Source organism: Perissodus microlepis, chromosome 14 (genome assembly GCF_051167445.1).
Source record: "Perissodus microlepis isolate ML-2025 ecotype Zambia chromosome 14, ASM5116744v1, whole genome shotgun sequence".
NCBI classification, from domain to species: Eukaryota; Metazoa; Chordata; class Actinopteri; order Cichliformes; family Cichlidae; genus Perissodus; species Perissodus microlepis.
In genome coordinates this window covers 352,501-371,585 of record NC_140474.1, presented here as the reverse complement: position 1 = coordinate 371,585, position 19,085 = coordinate 352,501, and the positions used below count along the sequence as shown (strand labels likewise).

The window sequence follows — 19,085 nt, the reverse complement described above, 5'->3', positions numbered from 1 at the left end:
GCTGGACAACAAGACGAAGCGAGCAATGCTGTAGTATTACTGCAGTACTACTACTTTAGTAGTGCTATAGTGCAGCTGCAATACTACGGTAGTATTATTAGTACTGCTGTAATACTGGCATCACTATACACTATACCACTATAATTTAGTACTAGTGTAATACTACTAGTCAAACTGCAATACTACAGTACTATTAGATAAGATATATAACTCTTTATTGTCATTGCACAGTCATACAGAGTACAGTAGTTCAATGAAGTTGGAAAACTGTCCTACGTCGGCACTACATATAACACAACACGACACGATACAACACAGTATATTAACTTAGTAATAAAAAATGAATAAGTGTATGTGTGTTGCACACTGTTATTATTGCACATTAATCATTATTGCACCTTGTTATAAATATAAATATTATTATTGTTATTGTTTTTACCGTTGTTAACCCCCCTCCCCCCAAAAAAGTCCAGGGAGGTATCCAGTCAGGTCAGCTGTTAGCATTGATCAGGGCTGTTGCCCTGTTGTAAAAGCTGTTCTTGAGTCTGTTTGTTCAGGACCTCAGCAGCCTGAACCTCCTGCCAGACGGCAGCAGCTTAAACACCCGGTGTCCTGGGTGTGTGCAGTCCTGTAATGTGCTGCGTGCCCTCTGGAGACAGCGAGTGCTGTACAGGTCCATCAGGGAGGGAAGAGGATGTCCAATGATTTTTTGGGCCATATTGATGACCCTCTGGAGTGCCTTTCTGTGTGCTGTGGTGCAGCTGGAGAACCACACACCGATGCAGTACGTCAGCACACTTTCAATGGAGCAGCGGTAGAAGACGGTCAGCAGCTCCTTCAGGTCCATTTTTCTGAGGATTCTCAGAAAGTGGAGACGCTGTTGGGCCTTCTTTAAACCCACAGAGGTGTTAGAGCTCCATATTACTACTAGTAGTGTAACACTACAATTGAGTGAGGAGACTCACTACTAGAGATGGGCAGTAACGTGTTACTTGTAACAAGTAACGCGTTACTTTTTCAAATTACTTTTTCAAGTAATGAGTAAATTAAGGGATTACCATTGCAAAAACGGTAATTAGATTACTGTTACTTTCCCGGAAACACGCTGCGTTACTAAAGCCATGATTTTTTTGCGAGTGTGTCTCATGACAATGACGTAAGCGAGTGCGACGTTCGTGGCAACAGCTGTGTGCAGATCAACAATGGATCATATATCGAGTGGGGAGAGAGTATGCGCGTGCAGCGTTTAAAGCGTGGAAGTACTGACCTTACTTTGAGTTTGATTCCATAAAAAGTGACAAAAACATTAGTGTCCGCTGTTCACTGCGTGGGAAGAAAACTTCTTTTTACACCGAAAAAAACCCTAAACTTCCGAGCAAGCACCGAGTAGCTACCAGGGAAATTCACAGACAAACTCGTGGATTCTTCCACTGACCGCTGCAGCACACCTGCACCAGGGCAAACCTCCGCCTGCTATACAGGTGAAAATAGAGCAACAGGACCGCTAGTCTTTGATTTTATTTATTTTCTTCTGTGTTTTACTTGCATTTATTTGTAAGAGTGAGTGTAAACACAAAAAACTATTTTATGTGCTGGAATGTGCAGAAAATAAGTTTAAATGTTAAACAAATTTCTTCCAGTCAGAGAATGTTGCATGTAATTAAATTTTTGCTTGATGCATAAAGTTAAAAGATTAAAACTAATAAAACAAGTTTTAAAAAGAGACTTTTCCATTTGATTACATTTTGTATGATGGATTATGCAGAAAAAGTAGAATTGGGCTGAAAGATCTATCACTTTATCACCTATTCAGGTTGTAAATCATGTTTTTAAAAAGTCACTAAGTAATTAAGTAATTAATTACTTTTGAAAATAAGTCATCAGTAAAGAAACGGGATTACTTTTTTGGGGAAGTAATCAGTAATTAGTTACTGATTACTTTTTTCAAGTAACTTGACCAACACTGCTCACTACCACTGTAATACTACTGTTACATTACTGTAGTACTACCACAGAGACACTGGAACAGAGAGCCTGGCGAGCAGTCACGATACTGCTGAAATACTCCAATATTCTTGTAAGATTACTGCCCATCGTACTGTGTTCTGATTTTTTGTAGGGGATCACTGACAGGTATTTGTATACGTGTACAGCAATACTACAGTTGTTATTATAATATTACTTTTGTAATACTCTTACTGCTTCTAATGCTGTAATACTACAACAGATACAGCCCAGTGCTACTGATACCACAGTACTATAACTATTTAATGCAATAATACTATTAACAATGTAATACAGTGCTTATAATAGTATAATACTGCTGGCACGCTACCATACTACTGCTAATACAGCAGTAATACTTGTCGTACTACTGTAATTCCCAGCTTTGTTGCGGTGAGCAGATCTCTGTACTCACTCATGTCGTTTTTATTATAATTTAATAAACAGGAGGAGAAGGTGCTCAGTGAGCAGCACGGACATGAGTCCATCACAGGGATAGCTCAGAGTCACAGAGGCTGAGCAGGTTTGAGCATGTGCAGAGGATGGCGACTGAAGATGGAGCTGCCAGGCGGGCGGAGGAGAGGAAGATCTGAGAGGAGGCTCATGATGTAGCGAAGAAGAAGAGTCTCCGCCCTGCTGGCCAGCAGAGAGAATGCAGGCTTACGCTTGAGGGTTTTTTATTGTTTAGTTTATTTTATTTAAAATCACGTGACATCCTGGAAAAGTCAGGAATTCAAACAATAACAGGATTTTTTTTCTTAAAAAAAAAAAAAGAAAAGCAGGGGCTCCTTCACCGCTGACGTCAACCGCTCCACAAACGTCATCTCCCAGAGTTCACAGCGCTGTCGCATACCGGCACATGCGCGTCCAGGCGGTGTTCGGGGTCGGCTATCATGGCGACGTACGTGGACATCCTGAAGAGCGAGTTTCCTGAGATCGACGCGGAGCTGTTCGACTACATCACAGGTGAGAGGCCGGGCACCGGGCCGCTGTCCGGGGGGAGCGAGCCGCTGTCCGCCGGCCCGGAGCCGACGGGGGTTAGCCTGACAGCGGCTGCTCTTTAGCCAATGAGCTAACGAGCTAACCGGGCTGACAGCACTCAGAGCAGGGACACCGGCTAGCACGGCATAACCCGGCACGCCTGGACCTGAACCTGGGTTAGCACGGCCTGAGAGATCCACAGGTAGCGGAAACACGGAAGCAGCATTAGAGGAAGCAGAAACCCTGAGACTCATTTATTGATCCTGTGATTGATCCAGCTCAGAGGCAGCTGGTGGGGGCTCTGAAATTAGGAGGGTTTCCACCAGCTTCTTCCTCGTGGTGTGTGAACCGGGGCAGACACGCAGCCTGGAGCTGTTTAAAGAGGATCTGCTGATCCTCCTGCTGAGGTGTGTTTGTGTTTCAGGTGTTCTGGATGGCGGCGGGGCAGATTTCGAGGACAGCGAGGAGGTTTACGAAGCGGTCGGCGGCGTGCTGCAGGAGGTGTCAGCTGACAGTAAAAACGAAGATGACATCCGAGACATCTGTCTGCAGATGTTCAACACGCTGAAACTGTGAGGACTGGGTGGGCGAGGTCTCCTCTGGGCCGTCGGGAGAGGCGGCGTGTTAATGTGAACGTGTGTGTCTTTCAGAAACCACCACCGCGGCGCTCAGAGGCAGGTGCTGCTGGACGCTCCCGTGCAGCTCTCCCAGATCTCTGCAGACAGCGGTAAGGTCAACACGCCGAGGAGCACACACACACACAGGCTGTAAGAGTGCAGAAACCAAACACACTCCTAACACTCACCTAACCAGAACACACCTTGTGTGTGTGTGTGTGTGTGGCAAGGTGTTTCTGCGCAGTGTACCAGGGGCACGGAGAAAAGTTGTCGTACCATAGGCACGAGGAGTGTGTGTGTGTGTGTGTGTGTGTGTGTGTGTACACTACCAGTCAAAAGTTTGGACACCTTCTCATTCGATGGTTTTTCGGAGTAATGTAGCAAAGAACAACTCTAAATATGTTTATATTTTAGCTTCCTCCCTTTGCTTTGTTGACAGCGCTGCAAACCCTCGGCCTTCTCTCAGTGAGCTTCATGATGTAGTCACCTGACATGGTTTCACCTCACAGGTGTGCCTGTCAGGGTTCATTTGACAGGTTGGTGCACAGCTGACAGCCCTGTTTGACAACTGCTGGAATTTATCTTATGGCAAGAACCAATCAGCTGAGAGAAACAACAGTCCATCATTACTTTAAGAACTGAAGGTCAGTCAGTCCAGAAAACTGCTAAAACGCTGAATGTGTCCCCAAGTGCAGTCACAGAAACCATCCAGCACTGGGATGAAACTGGCTCACATGAGGACGCCCCAGGAAAGGAAGACCAGGAGTCCCCTCTGCTGCTGAGGATACATTCATCCGAGTCACCAGCCTCAGAAATCACAAGTTAACAGCAGCTCGGATCAGAGCCCAGATAGATGCCGCACAGAGCTCCAGTAGCAGACACATCTCTGCATGTTCAGAGGAGACTGTGTGAATCAGGCCTTTGTGTCAAATAGCTGCTGAGAAACCACGACTAAGGAAAAGCTACAAGAGAAGAGATTTGTTTGGGCCAAGAAACACAAGGAGTGGACGTTAGACCATCTGTGCTTTGGTCTGATGAGTCCACATCTGAGATCTTTGGCTCCACCAGTTCATGTCTTGTGAACTGATGGTCTCTACATGCATGGTTCCCAGTGTGAAGCATGGGGGAGGAGGTGTGATGGTGTGGGGGGGCTTTGATGGTGACACTGTTGGGGATTTATTCCAAACTGAAGGCACACTGACTCAGCATGGCTACAACAGCATCCTGCAGCAACATGCCATCATTTATTCTTCAACGGCACAATGAGCCCAAACACACCTCCAGGCTGTGTGAGGGCTCTGTGACCAAGGAGAGTGATGGAGTGGTGCGCCAGACACAGTCACCTAAACCCAGTGGAGATGGTTTGGGATGAGATGGAGCGCAGAGTGAAGGCAAAAGGGCCAACAGGTGCTCAGCATGTCTGGGAACTCCTTCAAGACTGTTGGAAACCATTTCAGGAGACGACCTCACGAAGCTCATGGAGAGAATAGAAATATAAAGCAAAGGGGGGCAATTATGAAGAATGGAAAACTAGGGCTGAGTATCGTCACTGTTTCAGTTTTGACTCAGACAGTCAGAAATATTCTAATTCTGATCATTTATCAGCACATATCCATATTTTATATCTGTGTAGAAACCAAAGCTGACGCTGAGACTTCATCAGAGGTGTGAGCATCACAGCAGGTGTCTTTGTGTCAAAGTAACTGAGGATCAAACAGAAAAACATGAAGCAGGTTTTCCTGTTCTGGCTTTTTATAGCAGAGAACCTTAAAAATATTCTGCAGTCGATCAAAAACCGAAGCAAACCATGAATCAACATGTGAACATGACCTGATGCTGCTGAAGTGAAGCAAAGTTACTGAGGTTTGGTTACAGACACAGCTGAGCAGTCATTTGTAAAAGTTTCCATTTGTTCAGTTTGAACAGCAGAGACGAGGCTTTGCTGTCAGAGGCCGACAGCACCGAACACAGCAGCAGGCTGGTGGCTAATAAACAGAGAATAATGCAGAAAACAGAGATCTGATGGTAAACTGGTCTCTGAGTGCAGAGAGAGAGAGAGCTGTGCAGGAAGTACAGCAGCCAAAGTCAGAGGGAGCTCATGAGCATGTTTATCAAACGTGAAGCGTAGTTTGATCTTCTTTTGCTGCTGGTTCAGTCAGTTTTGGTCAGAGTGACGAAACCTGCAGCTTCAGGATCTGTGAGCGGTCGACTCTCAGCAGACGAGCTGCTGGAACAGTTCATGCTGGGTCTGACAGAAAGGTCACACTTGGACCTCTGACCCCTGTCCACCTTTGAAAGCAGCAACATTGGGCACGTGAGCATCAGATCTGGACCAGGGAGCATGCAAGAAGCTCTGATGAATCACGTTTTCTTTTCCATCGCGTGGATGGCCAGGTGTGTCACTTACCTGGAGAACACCTGACACCAGGATGCATTATGGGAAGAAGCCAAGCCGGCGGAGGCAGCGTGATGCTTTGGGCGATGTTCTGCTGGGACACCTTGGGTCCTGCATCCACGTGGATGTTACTCTGACACCCCCTGCCTCAGCACCGACCATGCACACCAATTCATGGAAATGGTGCTCCCTGATGGCTGTGGTCTCCTTCTGCAGGTGTGAGGCCCACCTCGCAGCTTACAGGACTGCGCGGCTGTGAACGTGTTGGTGCAGATTAGGGCTGCCGCAAACGGTTATTCTGATAGTCGACTAGTCACCGATTATTTTTGTGATTAGTCGACTAATCAGATCATCATCCATTGGACGTAAAACGTACAGCTTATTGCACCAGCAGCATCTGCTCTTATAGAACTATCATTAGCTCACAGCTCTCGACCGTCTCACACTTCTGTTTAATCAGTTTTCTGTTTGACGTTTATTCAGCTGTGTGAAAACTAGAACTTTAATCTCAGGCAAACCGATTTACTCAGGAGCAAATCAAACAGTGAAAAAAGCCAAACAATAACATTTTTAAGTTATCTAAGTGACTTATATATCATGTTTAACCTGAGTAGCGACAGACCGTGGGGAGCTGAAAACGATGTGCCGGGAGTCCGCTGTTCTCGCCGGCTCTAGTGGGCGTCAAGCTCCCGGTCAGCTATGGAGCTGGTGGGTAACAGACATCTCAGATAACATCGAAGCACTTTTGCAAATATGTGATGTCTTGATAAACCGAGCAGATATTTGAAGTTTACACAGCTACATTCTCACCTGAAAATATGTTAAAAGTTTACTTTGTGATGGCGGTAGTGCGGGTGGACGTGTAAGGTGAGAGCTCCCAGACTCACTAACCAAAACTCCCCAAACTTACTCGAATTATTACTCTGACAGCATTTCACACGAATGGAGGGGAAAACTGGCCGTAAACAGAGAGGCAAGACACCAATGAAAACGGGAAAAGTTGGAAAAACAAACAATGGAAAAAGACACAGATGACGACAGCGACCAGGGTATGGACGGCCTGCAAGCTAGCATCTGCGCTATCCACGAAGAGCTGAAAGCTACCAGGTTGGACATGAAAACAGACCTGAAAAATTTCAAAGACACCTTCTCCACAGAACTTACCTGTCTCAGAAAAGATATCGATAACAAATTAAACAAAATTGCCAGAGACCTAAAGGACACAATAAGTAGAGTGGATGGGGCAGAAGGGAGGGTGGCGGAGGTGGAGGAGTGGGCTACCGCGGCTAGCGAGTTTCTGCTTCAAGCTATTCAAGCACAAGAAAATATACAAGCTAAAGTGACAGACCTGGAAGCCCGATCACGAAGAAACAACATTTGTGTTTATGGAATCCCAGAAAACACGCAAGGGGACAACCTACGGAGTTCTTGGAAACATTTATTAAATCGGAGTTGTCCCTAAGTGATACTGAGCTGGGAATGCAAAGATGTCATAGAGCTCTCGGCCCGAAGCCACCGCCGAACTGCAGCCCCCGGTCAATAGTGATTTACTTTCTGAAGTACAGAATTAAAGAACTGGTGCTCGGCTCTGCTTGGAAAAAGAAAGGTCTTTCTGAACGGAGTGAGAATCTACTTTGACCAGGACTATCCCACTGAGATTCAATGGAAAAGAAAGGCTTACGCCCCCATGAGGAAAGTCCTTAAAGAAAAAGGAATTCGCTTCCAGACCCCCGCACCAGCTAAACTCCGTGTCGTCCTCAGGGACGGCACCGTAACTTATGACCACGGAGGCCACGGAGGATTTGAAGAAAAGGAAGGTTCTGAGCTTCGTGGGAGAACAGACCCGATCCACGGATGCAACACGGGAAAAGCTGAAGCACCTTTCCTGGGAGACAGCGGGACGCCAGAACCGTGATGCACATCAAGGGAGAGCGAAGATGATGCTCCAGGCATTTCGACATGAACCAAGGGACACAGTTTGATCAGGTTCTAAGCTGAATACTTGAGAAACTGAGTTTCTCTACCGATTTGACTTTTCCTGGGTAAGGATCGACACTTCAGCCTTACACTGAAAATAATTTAGTGTAAATGTTTTGGTTTCATTTTAGATGTAAATGTATACTGAAAGTTAAATGTCGGCCTGAGAGTACTTAGAGATTAAGACACTGTTCTGGGAGCGTACTTTCCTGGTTAGTTTGATTGGTTAATTACTTCTTACTTTGTGGTATTTAGTTTATGCATAACCTCAGGAGACGTCACACAGGAGACGTCACACAGGAGACGTCACACAGGAGGTTTTTGGGGAATTCTGTCTCTGAGTCGAAACCACGGTTCTCTCATTTGTTCTGTTTTAGTTCAAGTTTCAAATTTTAACAAATGTATGTCGTGTGTGGGGTTTTTGTTTGTTGTTGGTTTTTTTGTTTTGTTTTATCACCCAGGTCTTACAAGGTAAATGCTTTGACTTTTATAGACATGTCATTTCAACAGTACAGTTTATGTAACACTTAATGTTCAAACCCAGTTAAAAGAGCTCTTTGCTAAAATGAAAAAAGAAGCAGGAGACCCACCTAACCAAAGAGGGGCACGAAAAACTTAAATACCCCGGATTTAAAAACAAAAATTTATTCATCAAATACAAAGGGACCCAATAGGGGAGTTGCAATTCTGATTTCAAATAAAATCTCTTTCCAGTTGTCTTCACAAATTGCAGATAAGGAAGGACGATATATTTTGGTAAAAGGAATCCTGGACTCTAAAGTAGTGACGCTACTTCATATTTGCAGCCCACCTGGACAGGACAAATCGTTAATAAGGACCATATTTGATTTAATTGTTACAGAGACATCAGGTGTCCTGATATGTGGTGGAGACTGGAACGTACAATTACACCCTTGGACTCCTCAAACTTATTAAAAAAGCAGAATCTGGAATCTCTTTATGTAAGAAAGATGCTTAATGAGGTTGAGCTGATGTGTGGAGAGAACTTCATCCTTCTTTGAAGCATATACATTTTTCTCCCACCTGCACGTCTACTCAAGTGCAAATCAGAAAGACCGAGGATAACAGAATGTAACCCAGAGATGTTTCCGATCATTCGGCGGTACACTTAAAGATACATCTGGGTATTAAGCCTAGAAACGTTGTATGGAGACTGAACACGAGCCGTTTAAATGACCAAAAATGTGAAGAATTTATTTTAAAAGAAGTTAATGAATTTTTGGAGGTTAATGACAATGGTGAAGTGTCACCGAGTACCCTGTGGGATACCGCGAAAGCAGTGCTCAGAGGAAAACTAATAATGTGGTCAGCGAGGAAGAAAAGGGAAGGAGAGAAGCAACAGACTGTCGTGTCAAATAAGTTGAAAGTATTGGAACAAGCACACATAGAATCAAAAGACTGTAACAAATTAAACATATTAAGGAGGAGCTAAACAATATTCTGGATAAACAAATAGAAGTCAAGCTGAAATATCTCAGACAAAACTACTATGAAAACGGCCCCAAAGCAAAAAAAAAATTAACATGGAAACTGTGCAAACATTTACAGATAGAACAGTTACAAAAATTACAAATCCACTTACTAAGACCTTTTGCTATAAACCCGAAGATATAGAAGAATCTTTTGCGTTATATTACAAAGAGCTTTACACTCAACCCCAAATAATGGATTCATCACTAGTGAAAGGATTTCTGGAGTCTCTAGATTTGCCTTCCACAGGAGAAGAACAAAACAAACTACTGACTCAAGAGGTTACTAAAGCAGAACTTGATAAAGCTATATCTAGGCTGAAGACAAAGTGCCAGGAGCAGATGGATTCCCTGCAGAATGGTTTAAGCGGTATAGGGACCTTTTGTCACCAATGCTGTTAAAATGTTTTAATTATATCTTGAAGGGAGGAGAGACTCCAGTATCCGGGAAACAAGCTATCATATCTGTGATTCCAAAGGAGGGAAGGGATCGATCAGAGTGCACCTCATATAGACCTATCTCAGTCTTAAACATAGATTACAGAATATTTACTCCAATCATCGCAAAAAGACCGGAAAATGTTATTCCCAACTTGATCGACCACGACCAAACGGGTTTCATAAAATACACACAGGATAATGTAAGAAGAGCACTGTACCTGATAAATATTATGAGTCAAAATCAATTTAAATCAGTTGCTTTGAGTTTGGATGCAGAGAAAGCCTTTGATATGGTGCAATGGGGATTTCTTTATCTAAAACAGTTTGGCTTCAAAATCTGTTATACAGTTGTCCAACTGCGCGGATTAAAACAAATGGAAATCTGTCCAGGACTATTACACTGGAGAGAGGACGTCGCCAGGGGTGCCCCCTAAGCCCTACCTCGTTTGCATTTTTTATAGAGCCCCTGGCTCAATGTATTAGAGAAGACCAGAAAATCGAGGGCATCAAGTTAAAGGAGTGGAGTATAAAATATGCTTGTATGCAGATGACATACTTTTGACCTTCTCAAAGCCTTGAACAGTTTAGCCAATTCTTGGGTTACAAATTAAATATACACAAAACCCAAACTCTAATTTACAACTATGTGCCAAAAGAAAACATGTAAAACGTATGATTTCAAATGGAATACTAACAAATTGACATATCTTGGAGTCATCATACCAAAGGATTTGACGGAAATGTATAACTTAAATTATGATGCTATCACACAAAATACAAAAGTGGACTTGGGAAGAAGGGCACCTTTGACAATTGGTCTGTATGGTAGACTAGAAATTGTGAAAATGAATGTTTTACCCCGTCTGTTGTTTCTTTTTTAATCCCTGCCCATTGAAATTCCCACCAAACAATTTAATGAGTGGAAAAGAACGATCTCACAATTTATTTGGCAGAGTAAAAACCCAGGGTACGACTTAAAACTCTACAGTTGCCAAAAGACCAAGGTGGATTATCCTTACCCAGCCTGGAGGACGATTACAATGCGGCACAGCTCCAATATTTGGTTAGATTATGTGATAACAGATATGAAGCAAAGTGGAGATTTGGAACTTGCTCAATTGGACATACCTCTACAGTCTTTACTGGGGGATGTAAGTCTACAGAAAAAACATGTGTAAATTGCATGAGTGCACCAAAGTAGCCTTAAATACATGGACTAAACAAAGTAAAAAATTCAATTTGCAAAGGAAAATACTAAGGTTGGTAGGATATGATACGGGTTTCACACCAGCACATTTGGACGGGTGTTTAGAGAATGGACTTGGAAGGGTATTACAGCATACTGTAAAATCTCAACCAAAACAGACATGGACAGCTTCTACAACTCAGTGAAACTTACGGGTTAAATAAAACAGACTTTTACAGACACTTACAATTGAGACACCATTTTAATAAAAACATTAAAGTTGAAAGGGAGCATTCTGAGGAGGGGGGCTCATTGATATGTTTGTCGACACCTATAAAGGTAAAGTACATAAAAAGCTGATCTCGAAACAATCATACAGGACCCACTCCACCCAGTATGTTAGGAACAGATGGGCGAAAGAAGCAGATATCACGCTTACGTATGATGATTGGTTAAATATTTGTAAAATAAACATGACTACCTCTAGCTCCCCTCTTTGGAGGGAATTTTCCTGGAAGAATAGTATAAGATTTTCATTACAGTAAAAAACCCATTGCCTTCTTAATCCTCGTTAGTATTTTGGCCCAATAAGATTTAATAGCCGGACAATCCCAGAATATATGGTAGTGGTCAGCCATAGTGTTGCCACATTGCCTCCAGCAGTTACTGGATTCAGGTTTGCTGTTCTGAAGTGATTAAAAAGGTTTTGAGATTGAGTTTTTCTTTGCTACAATATATTTGGGAAATGTACCAGTTGAGATGAATGCGAAAGATAAATACCCTCTTAAAATATTCCTGGCAGCAAGTAAAAAAGCAATAACTAGAAGATGGCTGGACAAGGACCCACCAACGGTTGGAGAGTGGTCAGCCATAGTAGAAGATATTTGTGAAATGGAAAAGATGACCTTTTCTCTAAGACTCTGTAAAGACAAATTTCAAAGATATTGGTCAAAATGGTTTTCGAGTATGGAAAATGGTTGTGAATAATGTAGGGAAAGGATCTTATTCATTCCCTTCCCATTCTGTTTTCATTTGACCTGATTTGCTGGTGCTCGACTGGTCTTAATTCCTTAAGATGCTGAATGGACACTTGTATAGACATGCACGGAAATATGTAAAAGGGTGCATGAGTATGCATGCATGCAGATGTAGATATGTATTATGGTAAATGGCCTGTATTTGTGTAGCGCTTTACTAGTCCCTAAGGACCCCAAAGCGCTTTACACATCCAGTCACACACACATTCACACACTGGTGATGGCAGCTACAGTGTAGCCACAGCCGCCCTGGGGCGCTCTGACCACCACCAGTATTATGTATGTGTATGTAGATACTGTGTGTGTGAGTATGTACATAGACATGGGTGTGGGGATATATACAAACGGGCAAGATGCACGGAGTGTCTCCAAGCAGAAAAACGACGTTTTTGTAACTTCACATAGTGAAGTGTCACACAGTGACCCTCAGAGTGTGTGAGAGCTCAGAGGGGAGGCAGGGGTCGGGACAAATATCGAAGAAGTCTCCACCTCTGTTAAAAGTTGAGTGTTTAACATGATGGTTTGTGTACTGTGCAGACGCTAGCCTCGATCCGTGTTTATTGTTAACGAAAACAAGCTGTGACTAAAATATTTGACTGTCTTTACGTCGCTGCCGTCGTCATGCTGCCTGCAGCGAGGAGTTTTGACTCAGTCAGTTTAATGTCAGTGTGTGCCCACTACACCTGCTGTCTGCGAAGACAACGCCATTACTATTATTACTTATTGATGTCATGTCATGTATTGATCTGCCTGTTTCCTTCTCCTCAGTTTCTGCAGCCAAAGACGCTGAGGGCATCTGGATGATGAGACGTGCTCAGAACACGGTATGTACCGGAAACCTGGGAGACTCGTTCGTGGTGACGTTAGCCTGGCTGCGCGGGACAAAAATTACAGCCTCTGATTAAAAAGTCAAAAAAGCCGTGATGGACGATCATCAATAAGCCTTTGATTCAATCAGCAGATTATTGATTAGCACTAGCTTTAGCCTGCACGTGTCCGGGTTTGGTCACCAGCATTTGTGTATCGACACGTTAGTCAGCCAGTCAAACGAGATGGATGGAAATGTTCAGCACAGACGAGAGCCAATCAGAACTGAGTTGTGTACAAAGGTGTGACGAATGTGGAAGTGGTCCAATCAGAAGCGACCTTCCTGCGCAGTCAGGTTCGATCTGCCCAGGAAACAGTTCAGCTAGCTTCCTGTTTCTCACAAAACACGACAAAAAGGAGCGGCGACACATTTCACAGTGGATGTGATGAAAATACGGCCACTCTCAGGGGCAACGCGACAAACTGGAATGTCCTGATGCTGCTTCGACTAAAACCAGAAGAAAGTAGACGCCTAAATTACGACCAAAGCTAAATGAACACATGACAGATGTGAAAACCACGTGAGCTCCTCAGACTGTCGGCAGAGTCACCAGGAGGCGAGCTGAAGGCGGGGTTGGTTCTCATCGGTCACGCTGCGAGTCTGAACGCTCCGCATTAAATGCAGCGTGGCGTTCTGGCCTGAGCTCTCAGCGGGACCTGTCTCTCAGGTTACGGCAGGTGTTACTGAGCGCTCCTCTGCTTTCTGTCTTCAGACGGTCGACGCCAAGAAGCTGGAGAAAGCCGAGGCGAAGCTGAAAGCCAAACACGAGCGCAGGAGCGAGAAGGACTCGCAGAAGGCCTCCAGCCCACTGTGAGTCCACCGTCCACCTGTCATCACCTGCACACACCTGTGCCCCTCTCACCTGTCCTCCTGTTTCCTCAGAGTCCTGGAGGAGGCGTCGGCCAGTCAGGCCAGCAGTAAGAAGGACAGCCGAGTCGACCAATCGGGGAAGAACCGCAGCTACGACATCCGCATCGAGAACTTTGACGTGTCCTTTGGAGAGAGGTGAGCGCTGGGAAAACACCAGCGGGGGCGCAGCGGGGTGGGACGGCTCGTTTTCTCACACTGCCGTTTGTGTCTCAGATGTCTGCTGCAGGGGGCGGAGCTGAGCCTGGCGTCGGGCCGGCGATACGGCCTGATCGGCCGCAACGGCCTGGGGAAAACGACGCTGCTGAAGATGCTGGCAAGTCGCAGTCTCCGTGTCCCAGCTCACATTTCCATCCTGCACGTGGAGCAGGAAGTGGCGGGGGACGAAACGTCAGCGCTGCAGAGCGTCCTGGAGAGCGACACGGTGCGGGAGGACCTGCTGGGCGAGGAGAGGAGGCTGAATGCTCGCATCGCCAATGGAACGTAAGAGAAACGCTCTGAGGCGTGACTCGCAGAACATCTCTCACATTTAATTCAGCTAATGAGAGTGCAGCAGGCGGCGTGTTTGTCCAATCAGCTGCAGCTGTCTCTGATGCGTGTTGTTTCAGTGCCGACGGGATGGAGAGCGTGCGGCTGTCCGAGATCTACGGAAAGCTGGAGGAGATCGAAGCTGACAAGGCGCCGGCCCGGTAACTATGACAACCGCACCGACACGCTGCTGTTCTTCTTCACTGGTGTTTTTCCCTGCAGCTGACAGGAAAGATTTCTCCTCGTCCTCTGCTGTGATCCTCCAAGGCGGCGGCGTGTTCGAGGCTCTGTGATAAAGTCGTACGCGTCCGTGAGCTCGGTAATGCCGCTGTTACCCGCCCGGCAGGAACGTGGACCAGTGTCCTACATTTGTTCATTTGTGTCAGGGAAAAAGACGGGTGCCCAGGTACACCGCGTTAAATCAGCCCCGCCCACAGAACACAGTGCGTAACCACAGAGTCTACATCGGGCTGGAAAACGTTGTGAAGCCGCCGTGATTATTGGGATCCAGATGTGAGAAAACAAGTCTTAACGATGAGCCAACGGTCGGCGAGAGCAGGGCTGACGTGCAGACAGCTCGGTGGAGGCGATGAGTGCGGCTGCAGGCTGACACAGCACCCGACGCGGCGCCTCAAAACCTCATGGAAAACCTTTAAATCTGCTGATGAAGTGAAACTTAAGGCGGCGCGGTGGTTCTGGGGTTACTGCTGCTGCCTCACAGCAGTCTGCGAGGGTTCCGCCCATAGTCCAGTCACATGATGTCAGGTTTGCCCCGACATAGGCTCCACCCCCACCGACCCTGAACAGATGGAAGTTAAAGGTTTAAATCCGGTCCCGTGTGTGTTCAGACAGCAGTACCAGCCTCTCGCTGATCATCAGGTCACTGAGCACGTGTGACGTCTGAGCGTGTCCGTTTACCTGTGTGATGAAGGACGCGCTCGAGAATCGAGAAGCTGGTCAGCACAGATGTGGTGATGAATTTGTAATCGTGAGGTCGATGGTTTGATCCCCGGCTCCTCAAGTTCACCTCTGTGTCTCGGGTAGAGGGCAGGTTTATGAGAAGTTTAGCCAATAAGATGCATGAAAGCTGGTAGACCCGCCCACTGAGCACAAAGCCTCCATCCAGTCGCGTTCGTACTTCAAGTTAGACGTGAAGCGCTGTGAGAGGTTTTCACCAGCAGGGGGCGCCATGGCGAGGCTTCACCTGCTGCTGATGTTTCTAACAAACACCGGAGAGGGTGTCGGTTTGAAACCCACAGACAGTAAGAAGCTGTTGTTCTCTCGTCCAATCAGAGCGTCTGTCATCCTGGCTGGTCTTGGATTTTCTCCTAGAATGCAACAGCAGGCCACAAAGTGAGTCACAGCCCCCCCCCCCCCACACACACACACACACTCCTGTTTAGTGTCATGCTGAGTGTGTTTTCTCTGCAGGGAGTTCTCTGGAGGTTGGAGGATGAGACTGGCACTGGCCAGAGCTCTGTTTGCTCGGTGAGTGATGCACACACACAGAGTCACACACACAGAGTCACACACACAGAGTCACACATAGGGATGGGTACCGGTATCCGGTGCCATTATGGTTTTGACATAAACGGTAGTAACCAGACCGAAAAGCAGCGCACATTTCGGTGCTTTATTTTCCTGAGATGTCACACACTTTGGATTCTAGCCAATCATTTTACCTTTCCAAGCGTAGTAGGCGGGTCCAGGTACGTACGTTCTTTTAGAGCAGAGCTACAGATTAAAAAGGCCCAAGGCGAAGCGGTCAAAAGTCTGGCTGTACTTCACAGCAAAAGATCCAAACTCAGCAGCCTGCAACAAGTGCTTTAAGCTGATACTGTGATACTGTCAAAGGAGGTAACACCTCCGCATAGCGGGGGTTTTTAAAGCCAAAAAATGCACCGTATTTGATAGCTTGCTGCAAGAGCTCACACCGAGCGCATCTACTGCGGGTGTGGTGCCTGTTATCGGACCTGGAGTTAGCAACATCCCCCAAGAACCCGAAGAGGAGAGTCCTGGCCCCTAGCCCTGCCAGTGTAGCAGAAATGATGAGGATGATGATGCAGCAGCAGCCATTCTTCTCTGCGTGAGTAGCTTAATGTTGTTGTTGAGTAGGCTAACCACGTTATTAAATTAATGCAAACACCGTTGTAGTTACATGCGGCTGTCTTCTTGTTTGATGGCAGATGCTCCCTTCACCCTGGCAAAAAAAAGGCTAAAATGACCAAAGAAAAAGAGGAAAACAGTTAAACATGAGAGGTTTTTGGACAAAGTTTGTGTTTTTTCCATTGTTTAAGCACTGCTTCCAGCCAAGAGTGATACCATATATGCCCCATAGCTGCAGAAAAGGCTAACATTGTTATCTTTTTACAAAAAAACAGCTGAACATGAGAGGTTTTTGGACAAAGTTGGTGTTCTCCATTCTTTAAGCACCAGTTTGAGCACCGTTTAAGCACCGGCACTGTTTCAAAAGTACCGGTTTGGTACTGGTATCGGATAAAACCTAAACGATACCCATCCCTAGTCACACACACACAGAATCACACACACAGAGACACACACACACAGGGTAAAGATGACGGGAGTCTACAGATCGATGCTCGGCTGACGATTTCTTCTTCTCTGGTTTCTTTTCTGCAGGCCCGACCTCCTGCTGCTTGATGGTGAGTCACACCTTCCTCGCTGCAGCTGTGATGGGAGGAGGAGGTCTGTGACGTATTCTCCATGTTTTGTGTTTCAGAGCCCACCAACATGTTGGACGTCAGAGCCATTCTGTGGTTGGAGAACTACCTGCAGGTAAGGTTAGCCTCTCTCTGCAAACAGCGGCCTCGCTCACAGACGTGTGCGTGAGTGTTTCTCTCACACCTGGATTCTTCTCACCTCAGTTTGTTTACACATCCTGACGATGTCACCTCACGTCCTGATAACGATCCCTGTCACTCAGTGTTAATGCTGGACGTGTTCAGACCACATTGATGAAAACAGGTCAGCCTGCTTCCTAATGAGGAGAAACTGGGGCGTGGCCACATTCAGACTGTAGGTTTAAAACGTTTGTGCGGTGGTGTCAGTGAACGAGGCAGGCTGGGTCGATTATCTCAGCTGCACTAACCTCATAAGTCATCCCTCCCCTGCAGACCTGGCAGTCCACCATCCTGGTCGTCTCCCACGACAGAAACTTCCTGAATGCCGTGGTCACAGACATCATCCACCTGCACTCCCAGAGGCTTGACAGTTACCGCGGCAACTACGAAAATTTTATTAAAACCAAAGAGGACCGACTGAAGAACCAGCAGAGAGAGTACGAGGCCCAGCTGCAATACAGACAGCACATACAGGTACACACAGGTACAGACAGTACATACAGGTACACACAGGTACAGACAGGTACACACAGGCACAGACAGTACAGACAGGTACACACAGGTACAGACAGTACACACAAGTACACACAGGTACACACAAGTACACACAGTTACAGACAGGTACACACAGTACACACAGGTACACACAGGTACACACAGGCACAGACAGTACAGACAGGTACACACAGGTACACACAACTACAGACAGTACAGACAGGTACACACAGTACACACAGGTACACACAGTACACACAGGTACACACAACTACAGACAGTACACACAGGTACACACAGTACACACAGGTACACACAGGTACAGACAGTACAGACAGGTACACACAGGTACAGACAGTACATACAGTACACACAGGTACACATAAGTACACACAACTACAGACAGTACAGACAGGTACACACAAGTACAGACAGGTACACACAGGTACACACAACTACAGACAGTACAGACAGGTACACACAAGTACAGACAGGTACACACAGGTACACACAGTACACACAAGTACAGACAGTACACACAGGTACACACAGGTACACACAGTACACACGGGTACAGACAGTACAGACAGTACACACAGGTACACACAGGTACAGACAGTACAGACAGGTACACACAAGTACACACAGTTACAGACAGTACAGACAGGTACACACAGGTACACATAAGTACACACAGTTACAGACAGTACAGACAGTACACACAGGTACACACAGGTACACACAGTACACACGGGTACAGACAGTACAGACAGTACACACAGGTACACACAGGTACAGACAGTACAGACAGGTACACACAAGTACACACAGGTACAGACAGTACAGACAGGTACACACAAGTACACACAGGTACAGACAGTACATACAGTACACACAGGTACACATAAGTACACACAACTACAGACAGTACAGACAGGTACACACAGGTACACACAGTACACACGGGTACAGACAGTACAGACAGTACACACAGGTACACACAGGTACAGACAGTACACACAGGTACACACAAGTACACACAGTTACAGACAGTACAGACAGGTACACACAGGTACAGACAGTACACACAGGTACACATATGTACACACAGGTACAGACAGTACAGACAGGTACACACAGGTACAGACAGTACAGACAGGTACACACAGGTACAGACAGTACACACAGGTACACACAGGTACAGACAGTACAGACAGGTACACATAGGTACACACAGGTACAGACAGTACAGACAGATACACACAGGTACAGACAGTACAGACAGGTACACACAGGTACAGACAGTACACACAGGTACACACAGGTACAGACAGTACA

The 19,085-nt window shown here is 45.9% G+C and overlaps 1 protein-coding gene across 1 annotated transcript in view; it reads left to right on the top strand.

Annotated features, from left to right (window-relative positions):
• Positions 1-3: 3 nt before the first annotated feature.
• The window catches only part of abcf3 (ATP-binding cassette, sub-family F (GCN20), member 3), a 23,008-nt gene continuing 3,926 nt past the window's right edge, over positions 4-19,085 (top strand). The window contains exons 1-13 of the mRNA XM_084951892.1: positions 4-2,970; positions 3,410-3,557; positions 3,636-3,712; positions 12,897-12,952; positions 13,709-13,806; positions 13,879-14,001; positions 14,080-14,346; positions 14,472-14,552; positions 15,685-15,744; positions 15,823-15,879; positions 17,032-17,054; positions 17,132-17,187; positions 17,526-17,726. Of these exons, the coding sequence (XP_084808018.1) occupies positions 2,898-2,970; positions 3,410-3,557; positions 3,636-3,712; positions 12,897-12,952; positions 13,709-13,806; positions 13,879-14,001; positions 14,080-14,346; positions 14,472-14,552; positions 15,685-15,744; positions 15,823-15,879; positions 17,032-17,054; positions 17,132-17,187; positions 17,526-17,726 (1,320 nt within the window). The 5' untranslated portion in view covers positions 4-2,897. The remainder of the gene's footprint in view (positions 2,971-3,409; positions 3,558-3,635; positions 3,713-12,896; positions 12,953-13,708; positions 13,807-13,878; positions 14,002-14,079; positions 14,347-14,471; positions 14,553-15,684; positions 15,745-15,822; positions 15,880-17,031; positions 17,055-17,131; positions 17,188-17,525; positions 17,727-19,085) is intronic.